At 39.1% G+C, this 21,429-nt stretch overlaps 1 protein-coding gene across 1 annotated transcript in view; it reads left to right on the plus strand.

Moving 5' to 3' along the window:
* Positions 1-2,995: 2,995 nt before the first annotated feature.
* ITGA8 (integrin subunit alpha 8) overlaps positions 2,996-21,429 on the plus strand; it is a 108,445-nt gene continuing 90,011 nt past the window's right edge. The window contains exons 1-7 of the mRNA XM_071560461.1: positions 2,996-3,411; positions 3,602-3,726; positions 14,777-14,877; positions 17,371-17,494; positions 18,256-18,317; positions 19,304-19,349; positions 20,302-20,427. Of these exons, the coding sequence (XP_071416562.1) occupies positions 3,227-3,411; positions 3,602-3,726; positions 14,777-14,877; positions 17,371-17,494; positions 18,256-18,317; positions 19,304-19,349; positions 20,302-20,427 (769 nt within the window). The 5' untranslated portion in view covers positions 2,996-3,226. The remainder of the gene's footprint in view (positions 3,412-3,601; positions 3,727-14,776; positions 14,878-17,370; positions 17,495-18,255; positions 18,318-19,303; positions 19,350-20,301; positions 20,428-21,429) is intronic.

Here is a 21,429-nt window from a genome sequence, read left to right on the forward strand (position 1 = left end):
ATCAATTGAAACTTAGTCAATACATAAAGCCAGAGCATTCTATGGGATTAAATACATACTCTAACTAACCAGAGCAAATTGATAGTGCTAATTGTAAGAAAGCACATGAACTAAATATGCAGTTAAATTACATTTTGATTAATCCTGTAGGTGAATGATTTTTTTATGTATGGCACAGTGGTTCAATTTTAGAGGAAAGGTCAGTATCTTCTGGGAGGCAACTAGTGCCCCAGCTGGCAACATGGTACAGTTAGCAGGGCACTGGACAGTCCATCTGGAAAACTGGATTCTTCCTCTCATGTCTCAAGTCCTGTAGAGACAGAAAATTGTTCAGATATATGTGGTGTCTCTTTGCTCTAAATGGACTTTCATAACAAAGAGATGATGGGGGAAAAAAGGGGTCCTTGGGTCAACTGCTGGCTAAATGATAAAAAAAATGATTCCCATTTCGATGTATACTGAGCTTCACAGTCAAGATAATCTAAATAAATTACCTAAATAAATAACGGAAAGACTACTTCCGGTGCCTCATAATAGCCCAGGTGAGTTATATTTGAAAGCTGAATTCTAACAAATACATATTTACTTTGTTAAAATCTGAACTGTTCCATGTAAGCAGCCAGTATAAATCCAAATGCAAATATCCTTGTTATAATCCACATAGAGCCCTTTAAAACAGTGAATCACTTAAATACTGGCAGGGCATTTGGGGTTTTAGTTACTTTTGTTGAAGTTCTTGGCTTTATCCTTCAGACAGCTATAATTTCTGATCCATCTGTGCTTTTTTTTATTCCATCCTGGTGTCAGGTCTGGTTCTAGAGCCTGTTAAGACTTTTTAGTTCAATATTTATAGCAGTTAATGTGTCAGACCATAGGTATGCTCAAGTCCAAACTTCAGTCTACCAATGTCTGGGGCAGTTGCTTACCTCCTAAGCAGTGCAGATCAGTGTCCAGTCCAAACATTCTAAAGTCTGAGGAAACCAAGATAGGGAATAAGCTTCCAGTGATCGGAATAGGCCTGGGTTATTTAGGAAAACACTGCATGTCGTAAAAGACAAAAAATGCTATTCTTTATTTCTGAATTGATTTGGAATATCCTACACTCATACATCTTTATATGAAGGGAGAGGCAAAAAAAAGGAAAAGAAGTGTTAAAGGGAAGGGGACTGCTGTATGTTAACTTTGGAGGCAACAGGATCTTGATAGAGATTTCCTTGTTTTCATCCCACCCTGCTCTCTTCATACAGATTTTAGTACTGATTTGAAGCACTTTATTCCTCTTCTAAGTTTAGCTCAAGCGAACCAGGTTAGGTGGCATGTATTTCTAACTATGCCCCTTTGGCTTTTCACCTGTGAGAACACTCACCTAGCTCATTACTGAATTTTAACTGTTTTGGATACATCTGTACAAGATGGCTACAGCACCAGAATGTGCTGCCTTCTCACTCCTGAGTGCCACAGGTCTGGAGTGCAATCTGAGCAGAAACTTTACTTGTGACACTCAGCCCTGGAACTGACTGTTGTTGTGCTAAAAAGTAATGAGGCATAATTATTAGCATAAGGCAACACAATTTCAAAATTTCTTCAATTACCTTAAGGTTGCGTGACTTTCAAAAGTTTGAGTCCTACAAGTCACTGAGGTACTTCTGAATTCATTACTGGTGTTCAGATCTCTAAGAGATACTTGTTCGATGTGAAATAATGAAGTAGTGTCAGTGGTGATGTTTTGCTCTAATGGAAAAAGTAAATTTTGTATAAATAAAAGGCAAGCAGAATTAAGGAATATTACAAGCCTGTGGGGACAGCTAAGGGTCACGCAGTTAATGCTGGAAATAAACACACAGTTCTATTTTTGTGAAAAGGAATGTCAGCCTTATCTGAATAATCTTGCCATAAAGCACTTAAAATAAAATAAACACAAAGTAAGGAGACCAGAACCTCACAACTACTCTCAGATGCTTTCATAGGTATGCTCTACGGTAACATGTTTATAAATAGGTTCCCTATCCTTCTGATCTTTCTCTGTTATTGTTTTGGACACATCTGTGTTTTAAATTCTGAAAAACAATTCTTATAACAGTTGATTGCATTGAAAATAAAATGTTTCTTCTTTTGTTCCTAGCTTTGAGTTGGCCAGAAAAAATACAAATGATGCTGTCAAGATACGGCCTGTGATGCCTCATTTAGCTTTGTAGGGAAAGGGAGCATTTCAGGCTGTCAGGGGGGTTTTATATATATATTCTTGACAAAACCACTTAAAACTATTGTGGAGCTTGCAGAGGTAGAACAATTCAAGACAGGAGTTACACGGCCAAATCGTTTTCAATTGCTTTTAAGAAGACATTACTAGAGGAGCTTTCTAAAAGCGCCATTCCACGTATGTGCCACGTGCAGTGCAGCAGCATTGGTTATTTCCACGGGGAAGGAGGTCCGGCACCTGCTCCGCAGGAGCTGTGCCAGGTGCTGTGCGAGGCTTCCCGCAGGCTGAGGTGCCCCCTCCGGCTTATCCAAGCTGTGCGTAGCCGGGCGGGCTCTCGGGAGAAACTCCAGAGGAATGTGTTTTCTAATAAGTTCTGAACTGTGTTGTTTTCACCTTCGCTGTGGTGAGAAAGGTTTTTTCCTTGCTATGGTTGTTTGGTTTTATTTCATAATAGCCATGCCGGGCGTAACAATCTGATAAAGGTCTACATTTTTTTCAATGCACTTCAGTTTCCTAAAAGGGATTTTCAAGTATCGAGCTCTTCAGTTTAAACTCTTGGAAGGGCTGGAAATTGAGAGAAACTCAACTCGAAACCACCAGCCACACTCCGGCACCTTCCACCGTGAACGCAGCATCGGTATCTACTGAGGAGTTCAGGGGGGTGTCCTGCTTGGCAGGCGATTCGCTCGTCTCCGCCGGCGGAGCTTCCCGGCAAGACGAGTCTCTTTCCCCGGGCACATCCCTGGGGGCAGCGGGGCAGCCCCCGCGCCCCGAGCGGCCCCCGCCCCGGCCCGTGCGCCGCCAGGGGGCGCCCTCTACAGCGGCCGAGCCTTCCGCGCCGCACCCGCCCGCGCACGGCGGCGGCCGCTCCGCTCTGCTCTGCTCTGCCCCGCTGTTCTCCACTCCGCTCTTCTCTGCTCCGCTCCACTCTGCTCTGCTCCACTCCACTCCGCTCTGCCCTGCTCCGCCCCTGCCAGCGCCGCTCTGCCCCGCGCCGCTCCGCTCTGCCAGCGGGAGCCGCCGAGGATGCTGCGCCTCAGCCGCGGGCGGCCGCGCCGCCGGCAGCGCCCGCTGCTCCTCCTGTCAGCGCTGCTCTGGGTGCCGGCGCTGGTGGCCTTCAACCTGGACGAGGAGAAGCGGACGGTGTACAGCGGACCTCCGGGAAGCTACTTCGGGTACTCGGTGGACTTCTACATCCCCGACCCCAGCACGTGAGTGTCGCCGCCGGGGGTGGCGGGGTCCGGGCCGGCCGCCCTGCCCGGCTGGGGCCGGGGGGCTCACGAGGTCGGGGGCGCGCTTTGGGAAGGCGCTGGGGAAACGGCGGCGTCCCGGCCGCGGGGTGACAGCGCCCATCGCCCGCTCGTCCTCATGGCCCCGGTGACCTCCCGGTGTGCTTGGCAGGGTCAGTGTCCTGGTGGGAGCTCCCAAAGCCAACACCACGCAGCCGGACATCGTGGAAGGAGGAGCGGTATATTACTGCGCCTGGCCCGCTGCCCGCTGCAAGCAGATCCCCTTCGACAACACCAGTAAGTGAGCTGAGCGGCTGGTCCCAGCGCAGCGCTCGCTGTGCCGCGATGCCGTGCCCGGGTATCCCTCGGCTTCGCCGCGATCCCTTCACTTGGGGTCACTTTGGTCCGAATATCTGCACTTGGCTGGAGAAATCCCGCTCCTGGAGTCTGAATGCATGTGCGCTTGCGGTGAAGAGTTTAATGGTCCCCAGAGAAATCACAGGAGTATGACCTCCAGGATCGGCACGTAGTTCATCTTAATAACTGCTCGGGGGGGGAAAGGGGGGTTGTCCTTTTAAATTTAATGAAAGATATTTGTGGCAGATTCCTCCTTTTGGAAATAGTTTCTGGTGTTCGGAAGGCAAAGAGGGAAAGCCCCAAAACCCATGTCTCACACTTCCTAGAATCTCTGAAATAACAGGATTTCTAGTCTTTACTGTGATTGTCAGCAAGAGGTTTTCCAGCTCTTCAGAGGGATGAAGGACCTCATGTGGCATGCTTGCTTAATTCTTTTCAAAAAACAGGAATTTTATTTCAGAATATTGGAAGCTAGATGCAAACCCATTTAGGCACAATGTGGATAGATGATAGCCACTTCCAAAGTCCCAAGACAGATGTTTCTTATTTAATTGGAGGGAGCACACATTTTAAACAATTCAGGCTGTTTGTGTTTTCTGTTGTCTCTTTATAAGTCTGGAAAATAATTTAAGCCTAGTGTCTGTAGAGGCTTTAAAACTAATTCCTTTATTTAGGCAGACTTTGACAATTTGATTATTAAGCAAAAGTTAGTACTCTTTAGGTCGTATTTAATCTTAATATTTGTGATTTATTGAAATAGAAACACAATACAATTCAGGTTTTTTTCTGAGAGCAAAAGTTAAATTAGAAGAGCTTACTTAAATGTAGCAAGTAAGCAGTGCAGTTCTTTACCCCTTCCAGCTCCAGCCACCCACATCTTATTACTGTGTTAGTGTCCAGGAGCTCTGATCAGGATGACTGTCCAGTCACACTGGGAATTCTTCAAAACAGAGTAAGTGATAGTTGCTGCATTTGGCTACTTGGGCATATAAAACTGTGTACTGCATACAGTAATACATATAAATGGGAATGTGCACTGACAATATGCACACATTATTTTTATTGTAATATGCCCTGAGTGTACATATTTAAAATAAAACCAGGAAATATTCATGTATTTCCATCTATGATTACATAGTTCATGTAACAAAAGTGGAATGTATTATCTATACAAATTAATTTCAGGTTTGAGTAGAAAACTTACAGACCAAATGAAAACTCTGTTGCATTTTTGAATGGGCATTTTGAAAAATTAATGAAAACCTATTGATGAAACCTATGAGGGCATCTGACTTTTCCTGTGAGAAACTCAGGACAGCTCCATGTCCTTTTGCAGATACTGTATCTTGAATAAAGGCATAGACTGATGAGTAACTGCATCAGTAAGGCTGTGGACTGTATCACACAACTATTCAGCTTGGAATCTCCAAAGTGTGGTTCATTCAGTCTTCCAGAGATGGTTGATTGTGTCGTCTAGATAGAATCCTGACTTGTAGACAGCTGAAGTTAAGCCAGAGTGAGCTTCGGCCTAGTCCACACTCCAGAGCCCAAATCTAGGCCCACCTAGGTGAACCCATAACACCATCGTGTAGACAGAAATGCATGGTCCTTGGAGAAGGAACAGCAGCATAGGCTGATTTAGCAATGTTGGTGCTGGCTGTCCAATTCCAGTTTCAAGGGCAGTAAAGGTGTCCAGCTGCCCTCATAGACAGGGACTCGGGGAAGGTTTGCATAGCTTGTACCAACCCCTAATCTTCATTGCCAGTAACAGATAGGCCATCTTCAGTTCACCTTAGATGACTGTTTGTGCTGATGTATGGACGTATATTTCCTGTGATTCTTTTCTCTCCAAAATCCACTTTTACAGGAGCAAGTTTTCCTTCTTTCTCATTTTTCCCCCAAGCAGACATGTAGTCCACATGAGCTCTATCCTAGATGAAACTATTTCAAATAGTCTGTCACACATGGTTCCTTTTGAAGCCTTTAGTCATTGTATGCCTAATGGGACTTAGTCCTAAGTAGTATGGGGGGTTGTTTTCAGTTCATGGCTCTTTGTTGTACAGGCATCCTGTATTCACTATGCCTTCTCCCTACAACATCACTCAGAAACGTTGCCATTCCCATTTTGTATTTATATTCCCATTTTAGTATTTATTCTAATAAACAGAATAAAGTCAGTCTGGGTTGTCATAGATCATACAGCAACTTGGTGATGCTTCTGGCAACTGACTTGAGATTGTTTTCTTCTTCCTCCCATTCCTTAGCCACAAGGTCATTCTTTCTTCCAAAACAGAAACACCCAGAAGTTGTTAGAAGACTGGAAATTCAGCTGTAGCTTTAAAGATTAATGCTTCATGCCTCATAGGAGATCTTTAAAAGTCATGTAAAGCTTTGGGGTTTTTTTCTGAAACAAAACAGAAAAACTACAGAGGCTGCTTCAGAGCTGGAAGATTTCACTTTGATGCATTTTTATACAAATCTTCCATTTTTAAGTAATTTTTTCTTGACCCTAAATAATATCAGCTCTTTCAGTTAGATTCACAAAGCCCAGTGAAAGAAACAAATCTCCTGAATAATTGCAAGCATTCTAAGTTCAGACAAAAATTGAGTGAAACTAGAAAGAAAGAGAGAGTAGAATGTAACACTTAAAAGGCAGTGTGAACCACCAAATAGAAAAAGAATTTGTTAAATTAGTATTTTTCAGCCCACACTCTAATGGAGAACTTCTAAAGAATTGGTGAAAGTAAAGCAGATTCACATATACTGTGTCTGAAGTCAGATGTGTGAAATTGCTTCAGGTCACAAAACCTGTGAAATTTCCACTATAACATAAAAGCTCAAGAGATTCAATCTAAGAAGTTGAAAGCCATTGGCTTAAATTACTTGTGAGCATAAGGGCTCATGTATTCCATTTCTGCAGACTGGATGCACAAATGAAGCTCAGGTATGTTGCTTTAAATGCAAGGCATGTTCTGCTGCTGAGGAGGGAACATACAGTGAGTACACTTGCATGATATTTGTACTTTGACTGCCACAAATAAATGTGTAAGTGGGCACCTAATTGGTAAGTCTTACATGTAGCTGTAGAGGTAATTTCACTGTTTCCATGAGAGCAGTAGACCCAATTTCAAGAAATGTTTGCAAATGCTTTGATGTTATTTGTATTAACACTGTTAATATCTCAGTCCTACTGAATGAAAATAGTGAGGACACTGACTAGTAATGTCTGATGGATTAAGTCAAGAATCTGGATGTTTTCAAATATCGTGGTGTTACAGATGTGAAGTTACTTTGTACTATTTTACTGAGATGTTTATGTAATAAATGAGTAGATATGCCTTGTTATGGGGCTGTAAAGTATAATAAATCAAGAAGGAACAAAATCTTTCTCCACCAACATTCAAGGCTTGTTAGGAGGCAGTGATGAACAAGAACAGGGTCATGAGTCAGGGAAGGGAAAGAAGTAAAAGATGTCTTGGGTTTCTAAAGTACCTATTGCATTAGACAGAGTGGACATTTTTTCAAGAAGTGATATCAAGGAATCAAGTGACAGATACCTTAGGGAAAAAATTTAGTTGTGCTTAGGTTAATTTTATTATATTAAGCACTGATATAGGATGGTCTTTGGTCCTGTAAAGGCTGTTTTGTTGAAGTTTTATTTATGTTGTTATGACTACTACTAAAGTGTTAGTTTAAAGAAAGTTTTCTGTGTCCTGTATGCCATGGAGTCCTAAAGGCAGAACACAAGTACTAAACCTAACTGAACCTGACATCTTGACACTGGTGTGAGACAACTGCAATGTCTCCTGGTGAATCAGGGATATGACACTGCAGGGGTTGCGCCCTAAACTTTTTTTGATCATGTAAGTTTTAAATGACTAAAGAAAAATCCTTATGGTTTGTGAAGGCTTCTTGCCTTTTTTTTTTTTCTCCTCAGAAACTAAGATCATGTGAGGGAATAGACATTGCATTGAATAACACATACCTGACAGGAACACTCAGAGTTCACTCAATTCCCAGTGAAAGATATGAAAAAAGCTTTAACAAAATGTGCTGTGTTCTACCTGTCAAACACAGACTGGGCTCCTTAATACTGGCAATGATTTTCAAACCCAAGGCTACTTCTGAAATCATCTCTGTGGCCCTCTGCATATCTTAGGATGCCCAAGCCAGCCTGAGTGCTATGGCAGCTACGTAACTTGTGTTAATGTGGAGGGGTGTGTGGGCTAAACTACTCTGCTGAGAAGATGGTTTCACTGGAGTTAATAGAGGTGCAGGAGTATCTGCAGCCATTCCTAAGAGTCACATCACCTAACTGAAATTGTTCTACAGGTAGTTGTCCCACATTGTCACTAATTTCTCAGGTCACCTATCTCTCTTCCTCATAGTAGCTAATTCAGAGATTTCCAAAAGATTGAGAAGATTTACTTGTGTCAATAATTAACCCTATTGATGAAATACAGTTCTTGACAAATGACAGAGGGGCAGAGGAGGGAAGGAGGTTGAAATTTTGACATGCTGTAGGACTTGAGCTGACCTATCCATAAGCAAGTCATGTAACAAGACATTCCCGTATGGGTTGACTAGTGATATGGCTTCCAGCCAAGAAGAGGCTTTAGCAGGAACTCTTTGTTTCCTGCTGTTGATACAGCACTGACTCTGCAGTCCCATGTTTGCAGTTCTTTAAAGCTCCCCAAGTCTGTGTGCTGGGGTCAAGACTCCAGGGGGAAGCTGAAAGCACTGCCCCTGAGAGCAAACGGGTGCTTTAACCTGCTCCATTGCAACAGGGAACTGAGATAAAATATAATGGAAGGGCTTTTAGTATCCACTTACTTCAGGAGATACAGACTGAAGGGCAAAGACTCTTCTCTCTTGTTTCCCTGTTTTGTAAAGCTGTCTGGTTGCATTGCAGTGTACAGCTGTGATACTCTTTGAAACTCAATGAGAGGACAGGAAAACAAGCATTGGCATCATATTAAAAGCTTGTGCTCTGTCTTTCCTCTCTTACCTACACAAAGCTAACTTCTTTTCAGTTTCTCCTGTATGAAGTGAGGTTTACAATGACTTTTTCTGCTTTAGCATCGAGGTAGAATTACCAAGACCTTGTTTCAGCTGTGTGCTCTTTCATTCAGCCACCAGGAGAGGTAGCAGGAGAGCAATATGAAGAAAACATTCTCCCCACTTGATTAACTGGGGAACTTCCGAACCATTCAAAGCTTCTTGCAGCCAGGAGGAAACTTAAATGTCGCCTAAAATGCATTTGAAATCTGATAAAAGCGAATAGTTCGGATTTCAGAAACTCATTATAACAGTCACTTTTAGTTGTAATACTTAATGAAGTGCATCAAGTTCTTATGTTTTAAATTAGCTCCCAAAGGCAGAATTTTAGATACCAGTTACTCTGAGTTTCCAGAACTCACTGGGATGTTGTCTTCACTATCAGTCAACTTTACTAGTTTTAGTAGAATAGGTTATATTTTTCTAAACTAGCTGGAAAAAATTCTGAACAGCCTCTGAAGAGGAGCAGGGGAGTGGGTTGTAAATCAGTTCTGGGCAAGTGTGTAGCTGATAAAAAACATGAGCTACTCTGGCCAGCAGTTGAGCTGATTGTAACAGAACCCAGGTATTGTATAAGGAAAAGATGTATTGTGGGACTCGAGAGGTTTAGTTACATGAAAAAATCATTAGCTGAGGAGATGGTAAGATTCAGGGGAAAACTTAGAATCCTGTTATAGAAAAAGAATTTGCATCTCAAGAGAAATTACTGAGGGAGAACTTCATTGTACTTTTAAACACTGACATTTTTTCTGTCGGCTGTGCCAGTAAGACCTTATCTGTAGCCTCATGGTTCACTTGCTGCATTCTGATTTATAATGGACCCTCATGACTTTCTTTTGTAAGTTGCAGCCTTATCTAAAGAAGGGCAAAAAATACCCTTGGCTATGTTAGTTCAAGCTCTGAGGTCCTAATTTGGTTTTGATCAGATTTTACTTAGGGGGAAAAAATCGTATTGGGTTTGATGGTTCTTTTTATTTTTGTTGTTCATGGAATGAAAGTCCAAATATAGCTCTCTAGATATGATCTATCAAATTAAAATAGCTCATACAAATAGCAGCTAAGTTAGAGTAAAAAACAGAAATTAAATAGATGTTTGCAGAACCAGATAAATCTAAAAATAGAAGCAACTGTTGTCATCATGCTAGCATTTTGCATATCCTTACTGTCTCTAAACACTATGGAGTCCTTTTTTCCCTTCAACATTAATTAAAAGCAATTGCTTGGCTTGGCTCCCTAGACCATGCATAGTGTTTAGCTTTGCATTTGAATTCTGTCCCTCTGGTGAGGGTCTAATATCAATGACCCTGTGAAAATTGCTGAGTTACCTTTGCTTTGTAATGAGTGGTATCATTGGACTTTTCTATTGTAGTGGTATGGAAAAGATAGCACTGTTGTGAGGGTTGTCAAGATTTCCTCTTTTCCCTCACTTCTAGAGTATGGGAGCATGTATGCCAGATCAAAGCCTTCCCTCTGCCTCTTGCCTTCTGAAAACCAGAAGCCTTATGATGGTGCAGATCTGATTTCGAAGTAAGATGAGCTTGGTCAGAGCCTTGTATAGTCCACTTCTGAAACCACTGAAGAGTGGAGATGCCACAGCCTCATGCCCAAGTCTTGTACTGATGTCTCAAAACTGTACATAGCATTCCAGGTGTTGTCTCCATGTCAAGAGGAGATTCACTTTCCCTTACCTGTATAAATTTATAGAAATGTTTGTAGGTTTTATATTTTAGTATTTCCATTTTATATAAATTTGGACAGATTGAGGTGATTATTCACCTCTACTCTGTGTATATATAATTATATTTTTATATGTATGAATGTGCATAGGTATGTACACACATATATCAAAACAGGTATTTGAAAGGGATTTGCCATCCTGGATGTAGGTACAGATTTGAGGGAAAAGAGCAACTGAATCTGATTAATGCCTGATTAGTGGTCATCTGGGTTTATCCAGTACATGCAGGCAAATACACATAGAGCAAGTAAAGGTAATACTTGGAAAAGTTCCGGAATGGTGAAAATTTAACTGAAGAATTGCAGATTTATTACATAGATGGATTTGTTGCTTTGATTAGAAACATTGTTTTCCTGTGTTAAGTTTGATTAAAATATTTTCACAGAATCATTTAGGCTGGAAAAGACCGGTAAGATTATCAGGACCAACCTTTGACTGATCACCACCTTGATTTGCTTTTATTCATTTGAATATTTTCAAATTATAAAAGATGATGCATTTTTTACTTACAGTATTCAAGAGCTGAGTGAATCACAATAAGCCACTACCAGTGTTTGCAAATACATCTGTTTCTTATGCAGATCTTGATTAGTAGGAAAAAGAAATATTTGTAAGAGTAATGTTTGATTCCTGCCTATTAAACTGTTTATAGTGTACTGCTCAGTGACTGAGGGGAGATCAATCCCCACAGAAAGCACCAAACTTAGTCTAATGTGTGCAAATGATGGATTTGCATTTACACTTGCTCGAGGTTCAGGATTTAATTCCGGCAAATGAAATCTCTGCATTGTTGTTCTTAACATGGATTTGCTTTTTACTGTCTGAAGTCAAATTTTTCTACTTGTCCAGCTACTGCTGTGGCAGTGTATGCGGCCTTTTTTTCCCTTTGGTAGCCCCTAGGTACCTCAAGACTAAAAGACTGGGTGAAGGAACACTGGTTTTAAGAATCATGTTTCACTATCTCCAGAGCTGCTTCTGATGCTGGATTGTAGGGAAGTACCATGTATAGGAGTTATGGCTCTTGCAGTAGAAAATAAGGTGCTTTGTGTTGCTGAAATGCAGTTCAAGGATGTGCTTGCACCTAAATTTACGTTTATAAGTCTCTGCTCTTTGCATACTCCTCTTTGTCTGGGCCTTAGTCTGCAATACAGTCCTAGGCAGTACAATTATGAGTGACTCCAGAGCTGCGTTTCAAGCCAAATTTGCAAATCATCCAGACTGTTAACCATCTGGAACAGATCCTGGGTTGGCTCTGAAGCAGTCCAGCTGGTACTCAGGCACTCCCTGGACTGCTTTGTGGACAGGCTCAGGCGTTGTGTGCCCAGCCCAGCTGCTGCCTTGTATTCTAGCTATCCTTGCACTAGTGTCACGTATCGTGATACAAGATAGCCTGGACTCTGTCCTAAAAGGGGCCAAGCATTCTCTTCTAGAAAAGATGACATTTGAATGCAACCTGAATTCAAGCCAAGGTTTTGCTGCTCACAGAAATACAGCTTGGCCTGTGGGTAAGGTACAGTATAGACATAGCCTGTGGGCCTCAGATCCCCATAAACAGCACAGGGAGAGATGCCTCCCTGTCCTGTAAAGGTGTTGTCAGGATACAGACAAACTACTTTCTGAAACACCCAGATAACACTATTTTGAGGAAAGTACCAAAGACAGATTTTTTTTTTATAGTTGGAGTGAGACTTACCTGGGTAAATGAATAGTTTCTATCTGAGTCTAGTCTAAGCTGATCATCCACAGTTATCTAGAGTTGGTTAAAAAAGAAGTACTTCTAGGCCATGATTCTTCTGATCTTCTCAGATGTTTGCTTTAGGAGGAGAACTGGCCTAGATTATGTCCTCAGATGTGAATGAGTGAGTAGCTCAGAAATGGACAGTTACAGCAGGGCACAGTAATGACAGCCCATGTGTATTCAGACAGGTTAGTTGTGTATTTAGCTTCATTTTGATAAAATTGTAGGGAAAGAAGTTTTACAGCAATCTGAAATACTGATTGGTTTTTACTTACAAAAGACTAAACTGCGTTTTAAGACGCAACCTCAGAAACTGGGAGTGTGACTCCATAGCTCCAGTAAGGATGCTGAACAAAGGTGATTAGAAAATTTCTATCAGAAGATACTACCTTGGGGAAAAACTATTTATTAATTTCTTAGTCTTTGATATTTTGCTAATTATTTTGTAATGAAGATCCCATGCCACATGACACAGGATTCCTACTACACCATATGCCACTAGGTGGGGGGGGGGGGGGGGTGTCCAGTTCTTGCAGATTTGCTGGTAAATTCAGCTGTGGTTTTGTAAGTCCTGGAAACGGTTGTTCTAGTTTTAAAATTTAACTTCTTTTCAAATGTTGGTGTACTTTACCAGTAGAAAAGTATGTTGTTTTGATTGAAAACGTAAGCTCCTTTTAAGTTAGCATACTGGTTATGAGTCTCCTCAGAGCCAGGATAACATTGGCTGCTTGTAAGCTGCCCGTGGCTGATTTTCAAGCTTCAGAACCTTTGTTTCTATCAAGATATCATCTGTGGACATTGATCTTGTTCAGATCTGCTGGAGCATTAAAAAAAGAAAAACGAAACCCTTAAAATTTGAAAGGGTCTGACTTCGTTGGAAAAAATAATAAAAGGAGTATTGCCACAACTGGGTAGAGGCTGGCAGCTCTTACAATGTGGTGTCTCAAATGCACTGTCTCTCACACTCCACACCAGTTTAGGCCTAACTTCAATAAAATGTGTTTTGTAAAATTAATATTTTTAGAGTAATTTTAAGTTCTATTTCCTGAATTTTTAAGATCTAAATATTCCTGAAATTTGTCTCTCTTTTCTCTCTAAGCATAGACATCCATAGTAGCTCTTGTAATTGGTGCAGCACAAAACCAAATACTCGTATGAAGGAAGATTGCTACAGATGTTTCCTTAGAGACTTTCAAACTTTAAAAAATTCATTCTCATTCAACTTGCCTTCATGTTTATTAGAAATAAACACAGAGGCAGAGTACCCTTTTTCTCTAAATACAATGCCTTTTTCATTCTATTTCTGTTTATATTTACATTTATGAGGTTATCATGAGCTGAAGTAACAGGCGATGTAACATCCTAGAAAAGCATTCAGGTATCTCTTATATTCTTGCTGGAAAATCCCAAGGAGTGTTGGCTTTTTAAAGTGTTGGCTGCATTTTTCCTCAGTTATTTAAAATGTGTGTAAATCCGTAGTATATAATTTAATATTACTTTTATTTTTTTGACCTTCCAAGGGAGACAGTATTTGCTTTTATTTTCACTTAGAGTGAATAAAAAGGATTGATTCTTCTGAAATCCCTCCTGATAGGAACCAGGAACAAACATAAGGGAACACAGATACAAGGGGGAAGGAGTATTGCCCTGCTTATGTATAAACTGAATAGTTCATTAGGATTGACTGGTAAGGGAAGAGCATAGCTCATGAACATATGGGAAATCAGTTTACTTCAGAGAACTGAGGGTGAAAGGAAGGGATGTCTGCTTTTTATTAAAACCTGAAATGCATTATAATTGGCTTGAATCTTTGCCCAGATGGCTTCTCTTATGCTGACATCTGCAAGACTCTGTATAAAGTAACATTAAGAAGCTGTCTCTTGTGACAGTGTGTACACATGTAATTCTGTTAAAAACTGAGTCCCTTGCTATCTGTAGTGTTGGAGTTTGACTAAGCATGCTGAGAAAAGTCATTTGTTTGACAAAAACTAATTATGGAACATGCTTTTTGCGTAGAAAATTTTTACCACATCTGAGAAAACTTTTTAGGGCTTTTCACCTATGTTTGTAGATTTCTTTTTCATTCTTCATCATAAATTCCAGGTGAAATCTTTTTCATTTGTTCGTTTGGGTTTTTTTTGGGAAGATGTGGTTTCTTTGGTTTTTGAGGGTTTTTTGCAAGGAGAAACACAGCATTTCTCATTCCAGTCCTGTGCATGTTTTTCTAAAATTTAAGTGTAATTATTTTGAATTTTTTAATGTGAATTTAAGCTGTTTTCCAATGACCAGTGAAAAGCTAAAGTGATACTAGAAGGTTCATTTTCAGTTAAACAAGTTGGATGGTGACAGTTGATGCAATGTAATATATCCTTTGGTCCCTTCATCTGTGTCTGTAACTGACACGGTAATACTTTTTTAAAAATAAGCTGCCAACATGCTGCTTCTTTCTTTGTCAGACAACAGGAAAATTAAAGTCAATGGCACCAAGGAACCTATTGAGTTTAAGACAAATCAGTGGTTTGGAGCAACAGTCAAAGCTCATAAAGAAAAAGTTGTGGTAAGCCTTATGTGTTTGGTATTCATTTGGATATAATGTTTTATTTTCCTCAAATGTGTATATTTAATAGCTCTCTATGTGTATATTATGGAAATAACTGTGATTATGCATGAATTATAAAGCAGATGATGTATATAATTCTGAAAATGAAAGTTTATAGAATCAGGTTGAACTTATCAAGTGAAGATGATCCTGCTGCCATGTGAAAATAGCAGAATGGCATATTGTGATGGAAGTGAATGATGTGTTTAAAACAGATAATGGACATGTTTTAGAGATACAGAGTAACTGATAGCTCTATGCTATAAAATGTTTTGCATTATGAAGATACATTTGGAATGTTAAATACAGAATGTAACGAAATTATATGTATTGGAATATGTTGAAATGTAGTGAAAGCCAAGAACATCTATTGAAGTTTAGTTAGAAGGAGAAAGAAAGCACTGACCTCTTTTGTCACATTTACATTGCTTTGAACAGCTATGTCACAGTCATGGTAAAAGAGATGCAAAAAAGTAATTTTAAAAAAGTTCCAAATCAAGATGACTGTGAAAACATGATGACTGTTTTCCAGTTTCACTGAACATTTTCCCTGTATTGATAGAGGCCTTCAGCAGTGGGCAAGTATGTTTTATTGCTTAGTAGAGGGGTGGTGATGCTTCTAATACACAGATAGTTTATATTTCCAATTTATGCACTCAGGATTACATTGAAAATGACACTGAAGTAGTGGTGATAAGAATAATTAGTTTGGTCGTTAGTTTTATTAGCTTTTACAATTACAAAACAATAATTTGTTTTGGGATTTGCTTAAAACTTACAATTATTACTTAAAAAATAGTCAGAATGGAGGAAATGTCAAAAGGAAGTGCTTTCCCTTGTATTATATGCCTTGTGGTTAACCTACTGAAAGATTTTGACATGAAACAGGTAATGAATAACACATTACCCTATTCTGTTACAGAGCTAAGTAAACATAAAAATTCTAAAAAATTTTTAAAATAGCTGAAGATACTTCATTTTATGTACCCTATTAAACAAGAATTCACAAATTGAAATAAAGTACTTCTTTACCACCATTTGCTAAGTCTTAATCAAGTGAGCAGAAAACCTCGTCACCATCTGATGTGCTGTGTCTGAACTGACCAAGCTTTATGGTAATTCTTCTCACACTCTGGTAATTCTTCTGGTAATTCTTCTCACACTGAAATGTAGATATAGTCGACTCTTTTCAGGCAAAAATTTGGAGAGCAAATCCGGAAAACTTTGTTAATCTTTGTAGGCTGAAAGGGGAAGAAAAAGAAAATGTCATCAAACTATCAGGAACTTGTTTTTTAAGCTACAAATATGATGGTAAACTGCATCAAATCAGTGTTTATATTGCATTCTTTTTTCAATCCATTCTACTTGATGTCAAATGTACCTAAAACCACCCCCACAGGACACATACTCCTCTTTAATATGCAAGGTTTTCTAGGCAGACACATTTGCCTTAAACATTGCTCCAGAAGCTCTGACTTACATGGCAAGCTCTGAGTAGCACAGTAATTCATCAGGCTGGAACTGATTGCAGATCGAAGGCTTATACAGTAATGTGAGTAATAGCCATACCTTGCCAGAGGCAGACAGGTTTCTCATTGGATAAGTAGGACAAGGTAGGATATGAATGAAGGATTTATTTGTCTTGCAGAGGCAAGATTATAGGGAGAGGTAGTGTCTTCACCCTCCCTGGAAGTGAAAAGTTTTAGGGCATAGGAACCCCTGAAGCATGACCTGACAGCTTATTATTTTTATTTTTCTAATTAACGGGATTGCCTCAGAAAAGATGCCTTTCTCTACACAACTTGTATATCTTTTATCTTTACACTGTCATGTTTGTAACACCACTGCTGTAACACAGCAGATTAAATACTTGTTCTCTAGCCAAAACTTACTTAAGAAAAAAATGTACACTCAGATGGTGGAATAGCTGTATCATATCTACAAAGATTTGAAGCAGGGGTTTATAAGCAGGCAAATAATCTGATGATTATGATAGACAATATGACACAACACTCTGAAAAATCTCCTTCTGCTAAGTGAAGTAAAGTAAGTTCTGCTGCAATAACTATTGTCTTAAAACATACCAGGATAGAACTGGGATTGCCTAAAGCCACATATGTGAGATTCACATCTTAAACTACAGGCTTAGTCCTGTACAATGAGCAGTAATAGAGCAAACATACTACTTGTGAAGCAGGCATAGAGGGTATTTGTAACATATGCTTAAAGGTGACTTGTAATCCCTGACAGATTTTGCCTACCAAGGGCTGTAAGTGAAAAATCAGTGTGCATTTCAGGTCCTGCATGTTCTTCGTCAGTATCTTGGGATCATTGCTGTATGAATGATACAATACCAGAGACAATCTTTGTATACAGTTTATTAAAAAAACTACATTTGCCAGATGCATGAGTATGTGAAAAGTATGTGTGACACTGTTTGTGTTTTGACAGGCTTGTGCTCCTTTGTATCATTGGAGAACCCTTAAAGATAGCCCTGAGAAGGACCCTGTTGGCACCTGTTATGTAGCAATTCAGAACTTCAGTGCATATGCTGAATATTCACCATGTCGCAACAGTAAGTATTAATATGAACAATCCTGTGTTGAAGGAATTGATATTGCACTCAATATTTTCACTGTTTCAGTCTTCACACAGCCTTAGTTGAATGAAGGTTGCTGTGTAATGTTACTGCATTAAATGAGGGTGTAAAGAAAAATCATCATTAAATTATATGCCTGCAAATGGATGCTTTATTGTATAATTAATTGAAAGAGGAGAAATTAAGTAAATTAAGTGTGTGCAGTTATGGTGATGAGCTCTAATTGGTTCAATTTGTATGGCTTTAAAATGTAGCAAACAGCAAATGTAGATAAGAACCAGACAGCATTTCAAACCAATTATTCATACTTATGCTGAGTATGTATCTCTCATCACAAGATCACCATTTGAACACCAGACCCTACATAGAAACACACAAGCCTGTATCACCACTTGTGCAAATATCATCCTCAGTAGCTCATTTGTGAAGAACTTTTAGCATGTAAGAAAGACATGTACATTAGCACTGCTGTTACACACTGTGTTGTTCTGAGGATGTAGTAGCCATCTTCTTGGTGAATAGGGAAAAACTGCATTTACATTTAGAACCAAGTTTAGTTAGGTTAGATTCAGTGAGGTTAGTTAGAAGGTCTTGATTTTCTCTGCCTCTTCTGAAAAAGAATATATCTTTTCACATATTTTGGCAGTTTTGGATTTACAGCCTTGCAGCCCCCGGGGTGTGTATGTTATCTTCCATAAGCACTGTGAAATCAGTAAAATCTACCTTCATAATTGCAGGCAACGCAGATCCTGAAGGACAAGGGTTTTGTCAAGCAGGTTTCAGCTTAGATTTTTACAAGGTGAGTTTCTACCTGAATATTTTGACCAAATGTAATTGTGATGTATCCCCAGTGTTCAAGTGCTGTCTCAGTTGTTGTGTGTTTATCATGGTGTTTCATATGAAATGTTTAGTGAAGTTGTTGCAAGGTCTTTCCTCCTTTTCAAGCTCCAAAATTTCCCGTTTTCCATTAACAAAAAAATAATCAGCACCTGTTTATCTCTTTGTAGCATTCCACTCTGACTCTGGTCTGTCTATTTTAATAGATAATCAGGCAAACAATTCTTTATGCTTCTATCTCAGTCCATCCCACTTACAATGCTTCACAGGGACTTGACCTTCGAAAAGTAATGGGCAGGCACCAGCTAGTTTTAAGAAATTAAAATAGTTTGTATTAATGATGCTTTTGGAGGCACAGTAATCATTGAGTAAGACCATTCTCATGTGGGGGGGAAAGTGCTTAAGGGCAAGTACTAGTTGTTCTTAAATGCCAGGGGGGTCCAGAATCAATATAGTGGGACAGAGGATAAACTTAGCAACTGTTGTTGTTATCTGTGCCATTATTAGAGCACCAGGGCCTCACATAACTTTGACCATTGACATTGTGTTCAGTGTTCTGTATCTGCGTTGTTATTTATACTAATAGCCAAGGGATTAAGACCTCAGTGTAGGGTACTTCTCTATAAAACATTACTGTCATTTTATTGAATGTGAAGACCCTCTTTTATGCTAACTTTATTACAAATAAGCAGCAATTTTTAAAATGTTATGTTAGTAGTAAAAATATTTCAGCTTTCATTCAAGCGAAGATGCAGAGGGTGTTCTTAACTCTTTTTCAACTGAATTTTTCTGTAGATCTATGTACCTGCATTCTTTCCTTGAACACAGCTACTCCCCTTTATCATGATGCTGATATTAATTGGGTCATTTAAATAATTTTTTCCCATGCATGCTCATTTTTGCAGTATTCTTTTGTGGTATAATTTTGTTCAATTCTGCTTTTTGTAGAATGGAGACCTGATAGTAGGAGGGCCCGGTAGTTTTTATTGGCAAGGTATGTTCATCTGGCTGCATAACTTGATCTAAGAAGTGAAGCAGAAAGCGTTGTTATTCTAGATTTCTATTGTTTTGTCAGTTTGGGATAACCAGTCCCTGATCTTATTTTCCAAAAAAGTAAATCAGAACAATTGCTTAACAGCAACTGAGCATAAAAAGTCAGGGAAAATTCAGGATGTAGGTTATATGGCAAGTGAAACAAATACAAATAACTATTTTTATGTTGGTATTTTAGCATATTTGTTGTTTAATTAGTAAGTTCAATTTTTCTGGAGAAATACTGCAGGTTTAAAAATAGCTAATACTTGTACAGCAAATGTATTTTTTAAAGTTTTTGTTACTGTTAGTTTCTGAACACAACCTTTAATACTTACCTCTATATATTAGAAGTTAATTTGTGGTATCACTGTAGCTTCCAAGATGTAGTTTCTCATGTAGATAAAACCTAATGTTGTTTTGGTAAAGGGTTAAAAGGTTATTTTTGTTTAAACCTGTTTTGACATGTATGATATAGCTGATTCCCAGCCTCTGCCTACGCACTTGCCCATTCTCAGCCTCTTTGATGTGTTTTTGCAATGCCTTTAAAGGAGGAAGATGTAGATGATCGTGATGGTAGGGAATTCATAGCTCTGAATTCTCCACTGAGAAATGGCTTCCAGTGGTCTACGACATTTGTACAGTGCAGTGACTTTAGTTTGAATCAGTACATTGAAATGGGTCTAGAGATGTTTTTGTGATGGTTCAATAGAGATTCAATGCCTTATTGTATTGGTTTACATGTACTCTTGAGACTACCAGGGTAATAATGGAGGAAGATGGAGAAAAGGTATCTCTCTTTGCCTCCATGCTATGTTATCCCTTCAGCTGTGTTCTGATGTTCTGCAAGCCATGTTCTGTAGAATGTGGCTCTCTTTTATGTCCTTTTCATTTATGAAGCTGTTTGAATCCAGGTCAGGTAATCACTGCAAGTATTGCGGACATCATTGCAAATTATTCCTTCAAGGATATTCTGAGGAAACTGGCACGAGAGAAGCAAACAGGAGTGGCACCACCCTCGTATGATGACAATTACATGGGTAAGCTAAGCTCTAGATAAGTTAGCAATATGTTCTAAAAGCACAAGTCATATAAATATGGGAAAAAGCCCTAAATTACTACTAGCTCAATTGTGAGAGGATTTGAAAATGTTTTGCCTTAAGCACAGCAGCAAATCAGTAGTTTGCTGGTTACTTCAGTGAGATTATTAACATTCTTAAAGTTATGCACAGCAACAGGGTTTGAGTGTTGAAATATTAAATGACTCATTAGGGTTCTTATTATTTTAACTTAAATAATTAAGCAGAAATACGAGATTTTCCCATTTATGTATTTTTTTCATTCCAAGATGATGAATTGAACTTAAGGTTACTAGAGACTATTTCACTCTTTAGTAGATAAATGAAAATTCAGTTCTGTGGTATTTTGTACAGTATTACACAAATACTCAATTTATTCTCACAGATATTTAAAAGATACAGTTGGAGTAAGCAATAACAAAAGTCAGTTTGGCAATATTATGTAATAAGTAGAAAAAAGGCTTCTTATCTGCATTTTATTAGTACTGATCTCTAAGAATTTTCATGATATTCACGTTTTTGGTGTGTAAGACAGGTTTTTCTTCACATAGTTCTAGAATAGTCTAGAAGAGAATTGGAAGGCAAAGATGCATCCATTCACTCCTGCACATAGCCTTGAAATTACACTCCCTGATACAACCCAAAAGTCTTTACTGTGACAATAGCAACCATCTCACAGATTCACTAAAGCTCCAAGAAGTGCTTAACTGCACTTTTGGAAATGTGTCTTCCATACAAAGCTCAACTGGGACTCTCACATACTACGGTACGGTAACGGAGACCTAAATTGTGTCGGTGGGTTTTAGGGCAAAACACCACAGTACCTGCTGTTTTATTCAGATAATTTATTAAGTATTAATGATTTAGAAGCTCATTTTTTCGAAAGAGGGATCAATGTATTATACATTCAGACCTACCATTAATTTAGTAATAATAATGTGATAAAAATTTTTCCTTTTTTCC

The sequence above is a fragment of the Pithys albifrons genome, chromosome 7 (genome assembly GCF_047495875.1).
Source record: "Pithys albifrons albifrons isolate INPA30051 chromosome 7, PitAlb_v1, whole genome shotgun sequence".
NCBI lineage: Eukaryota > Metazoa > Chordata > Aves > Passeriformes > Thamnophilidae > Pithys > Pithys albifrons.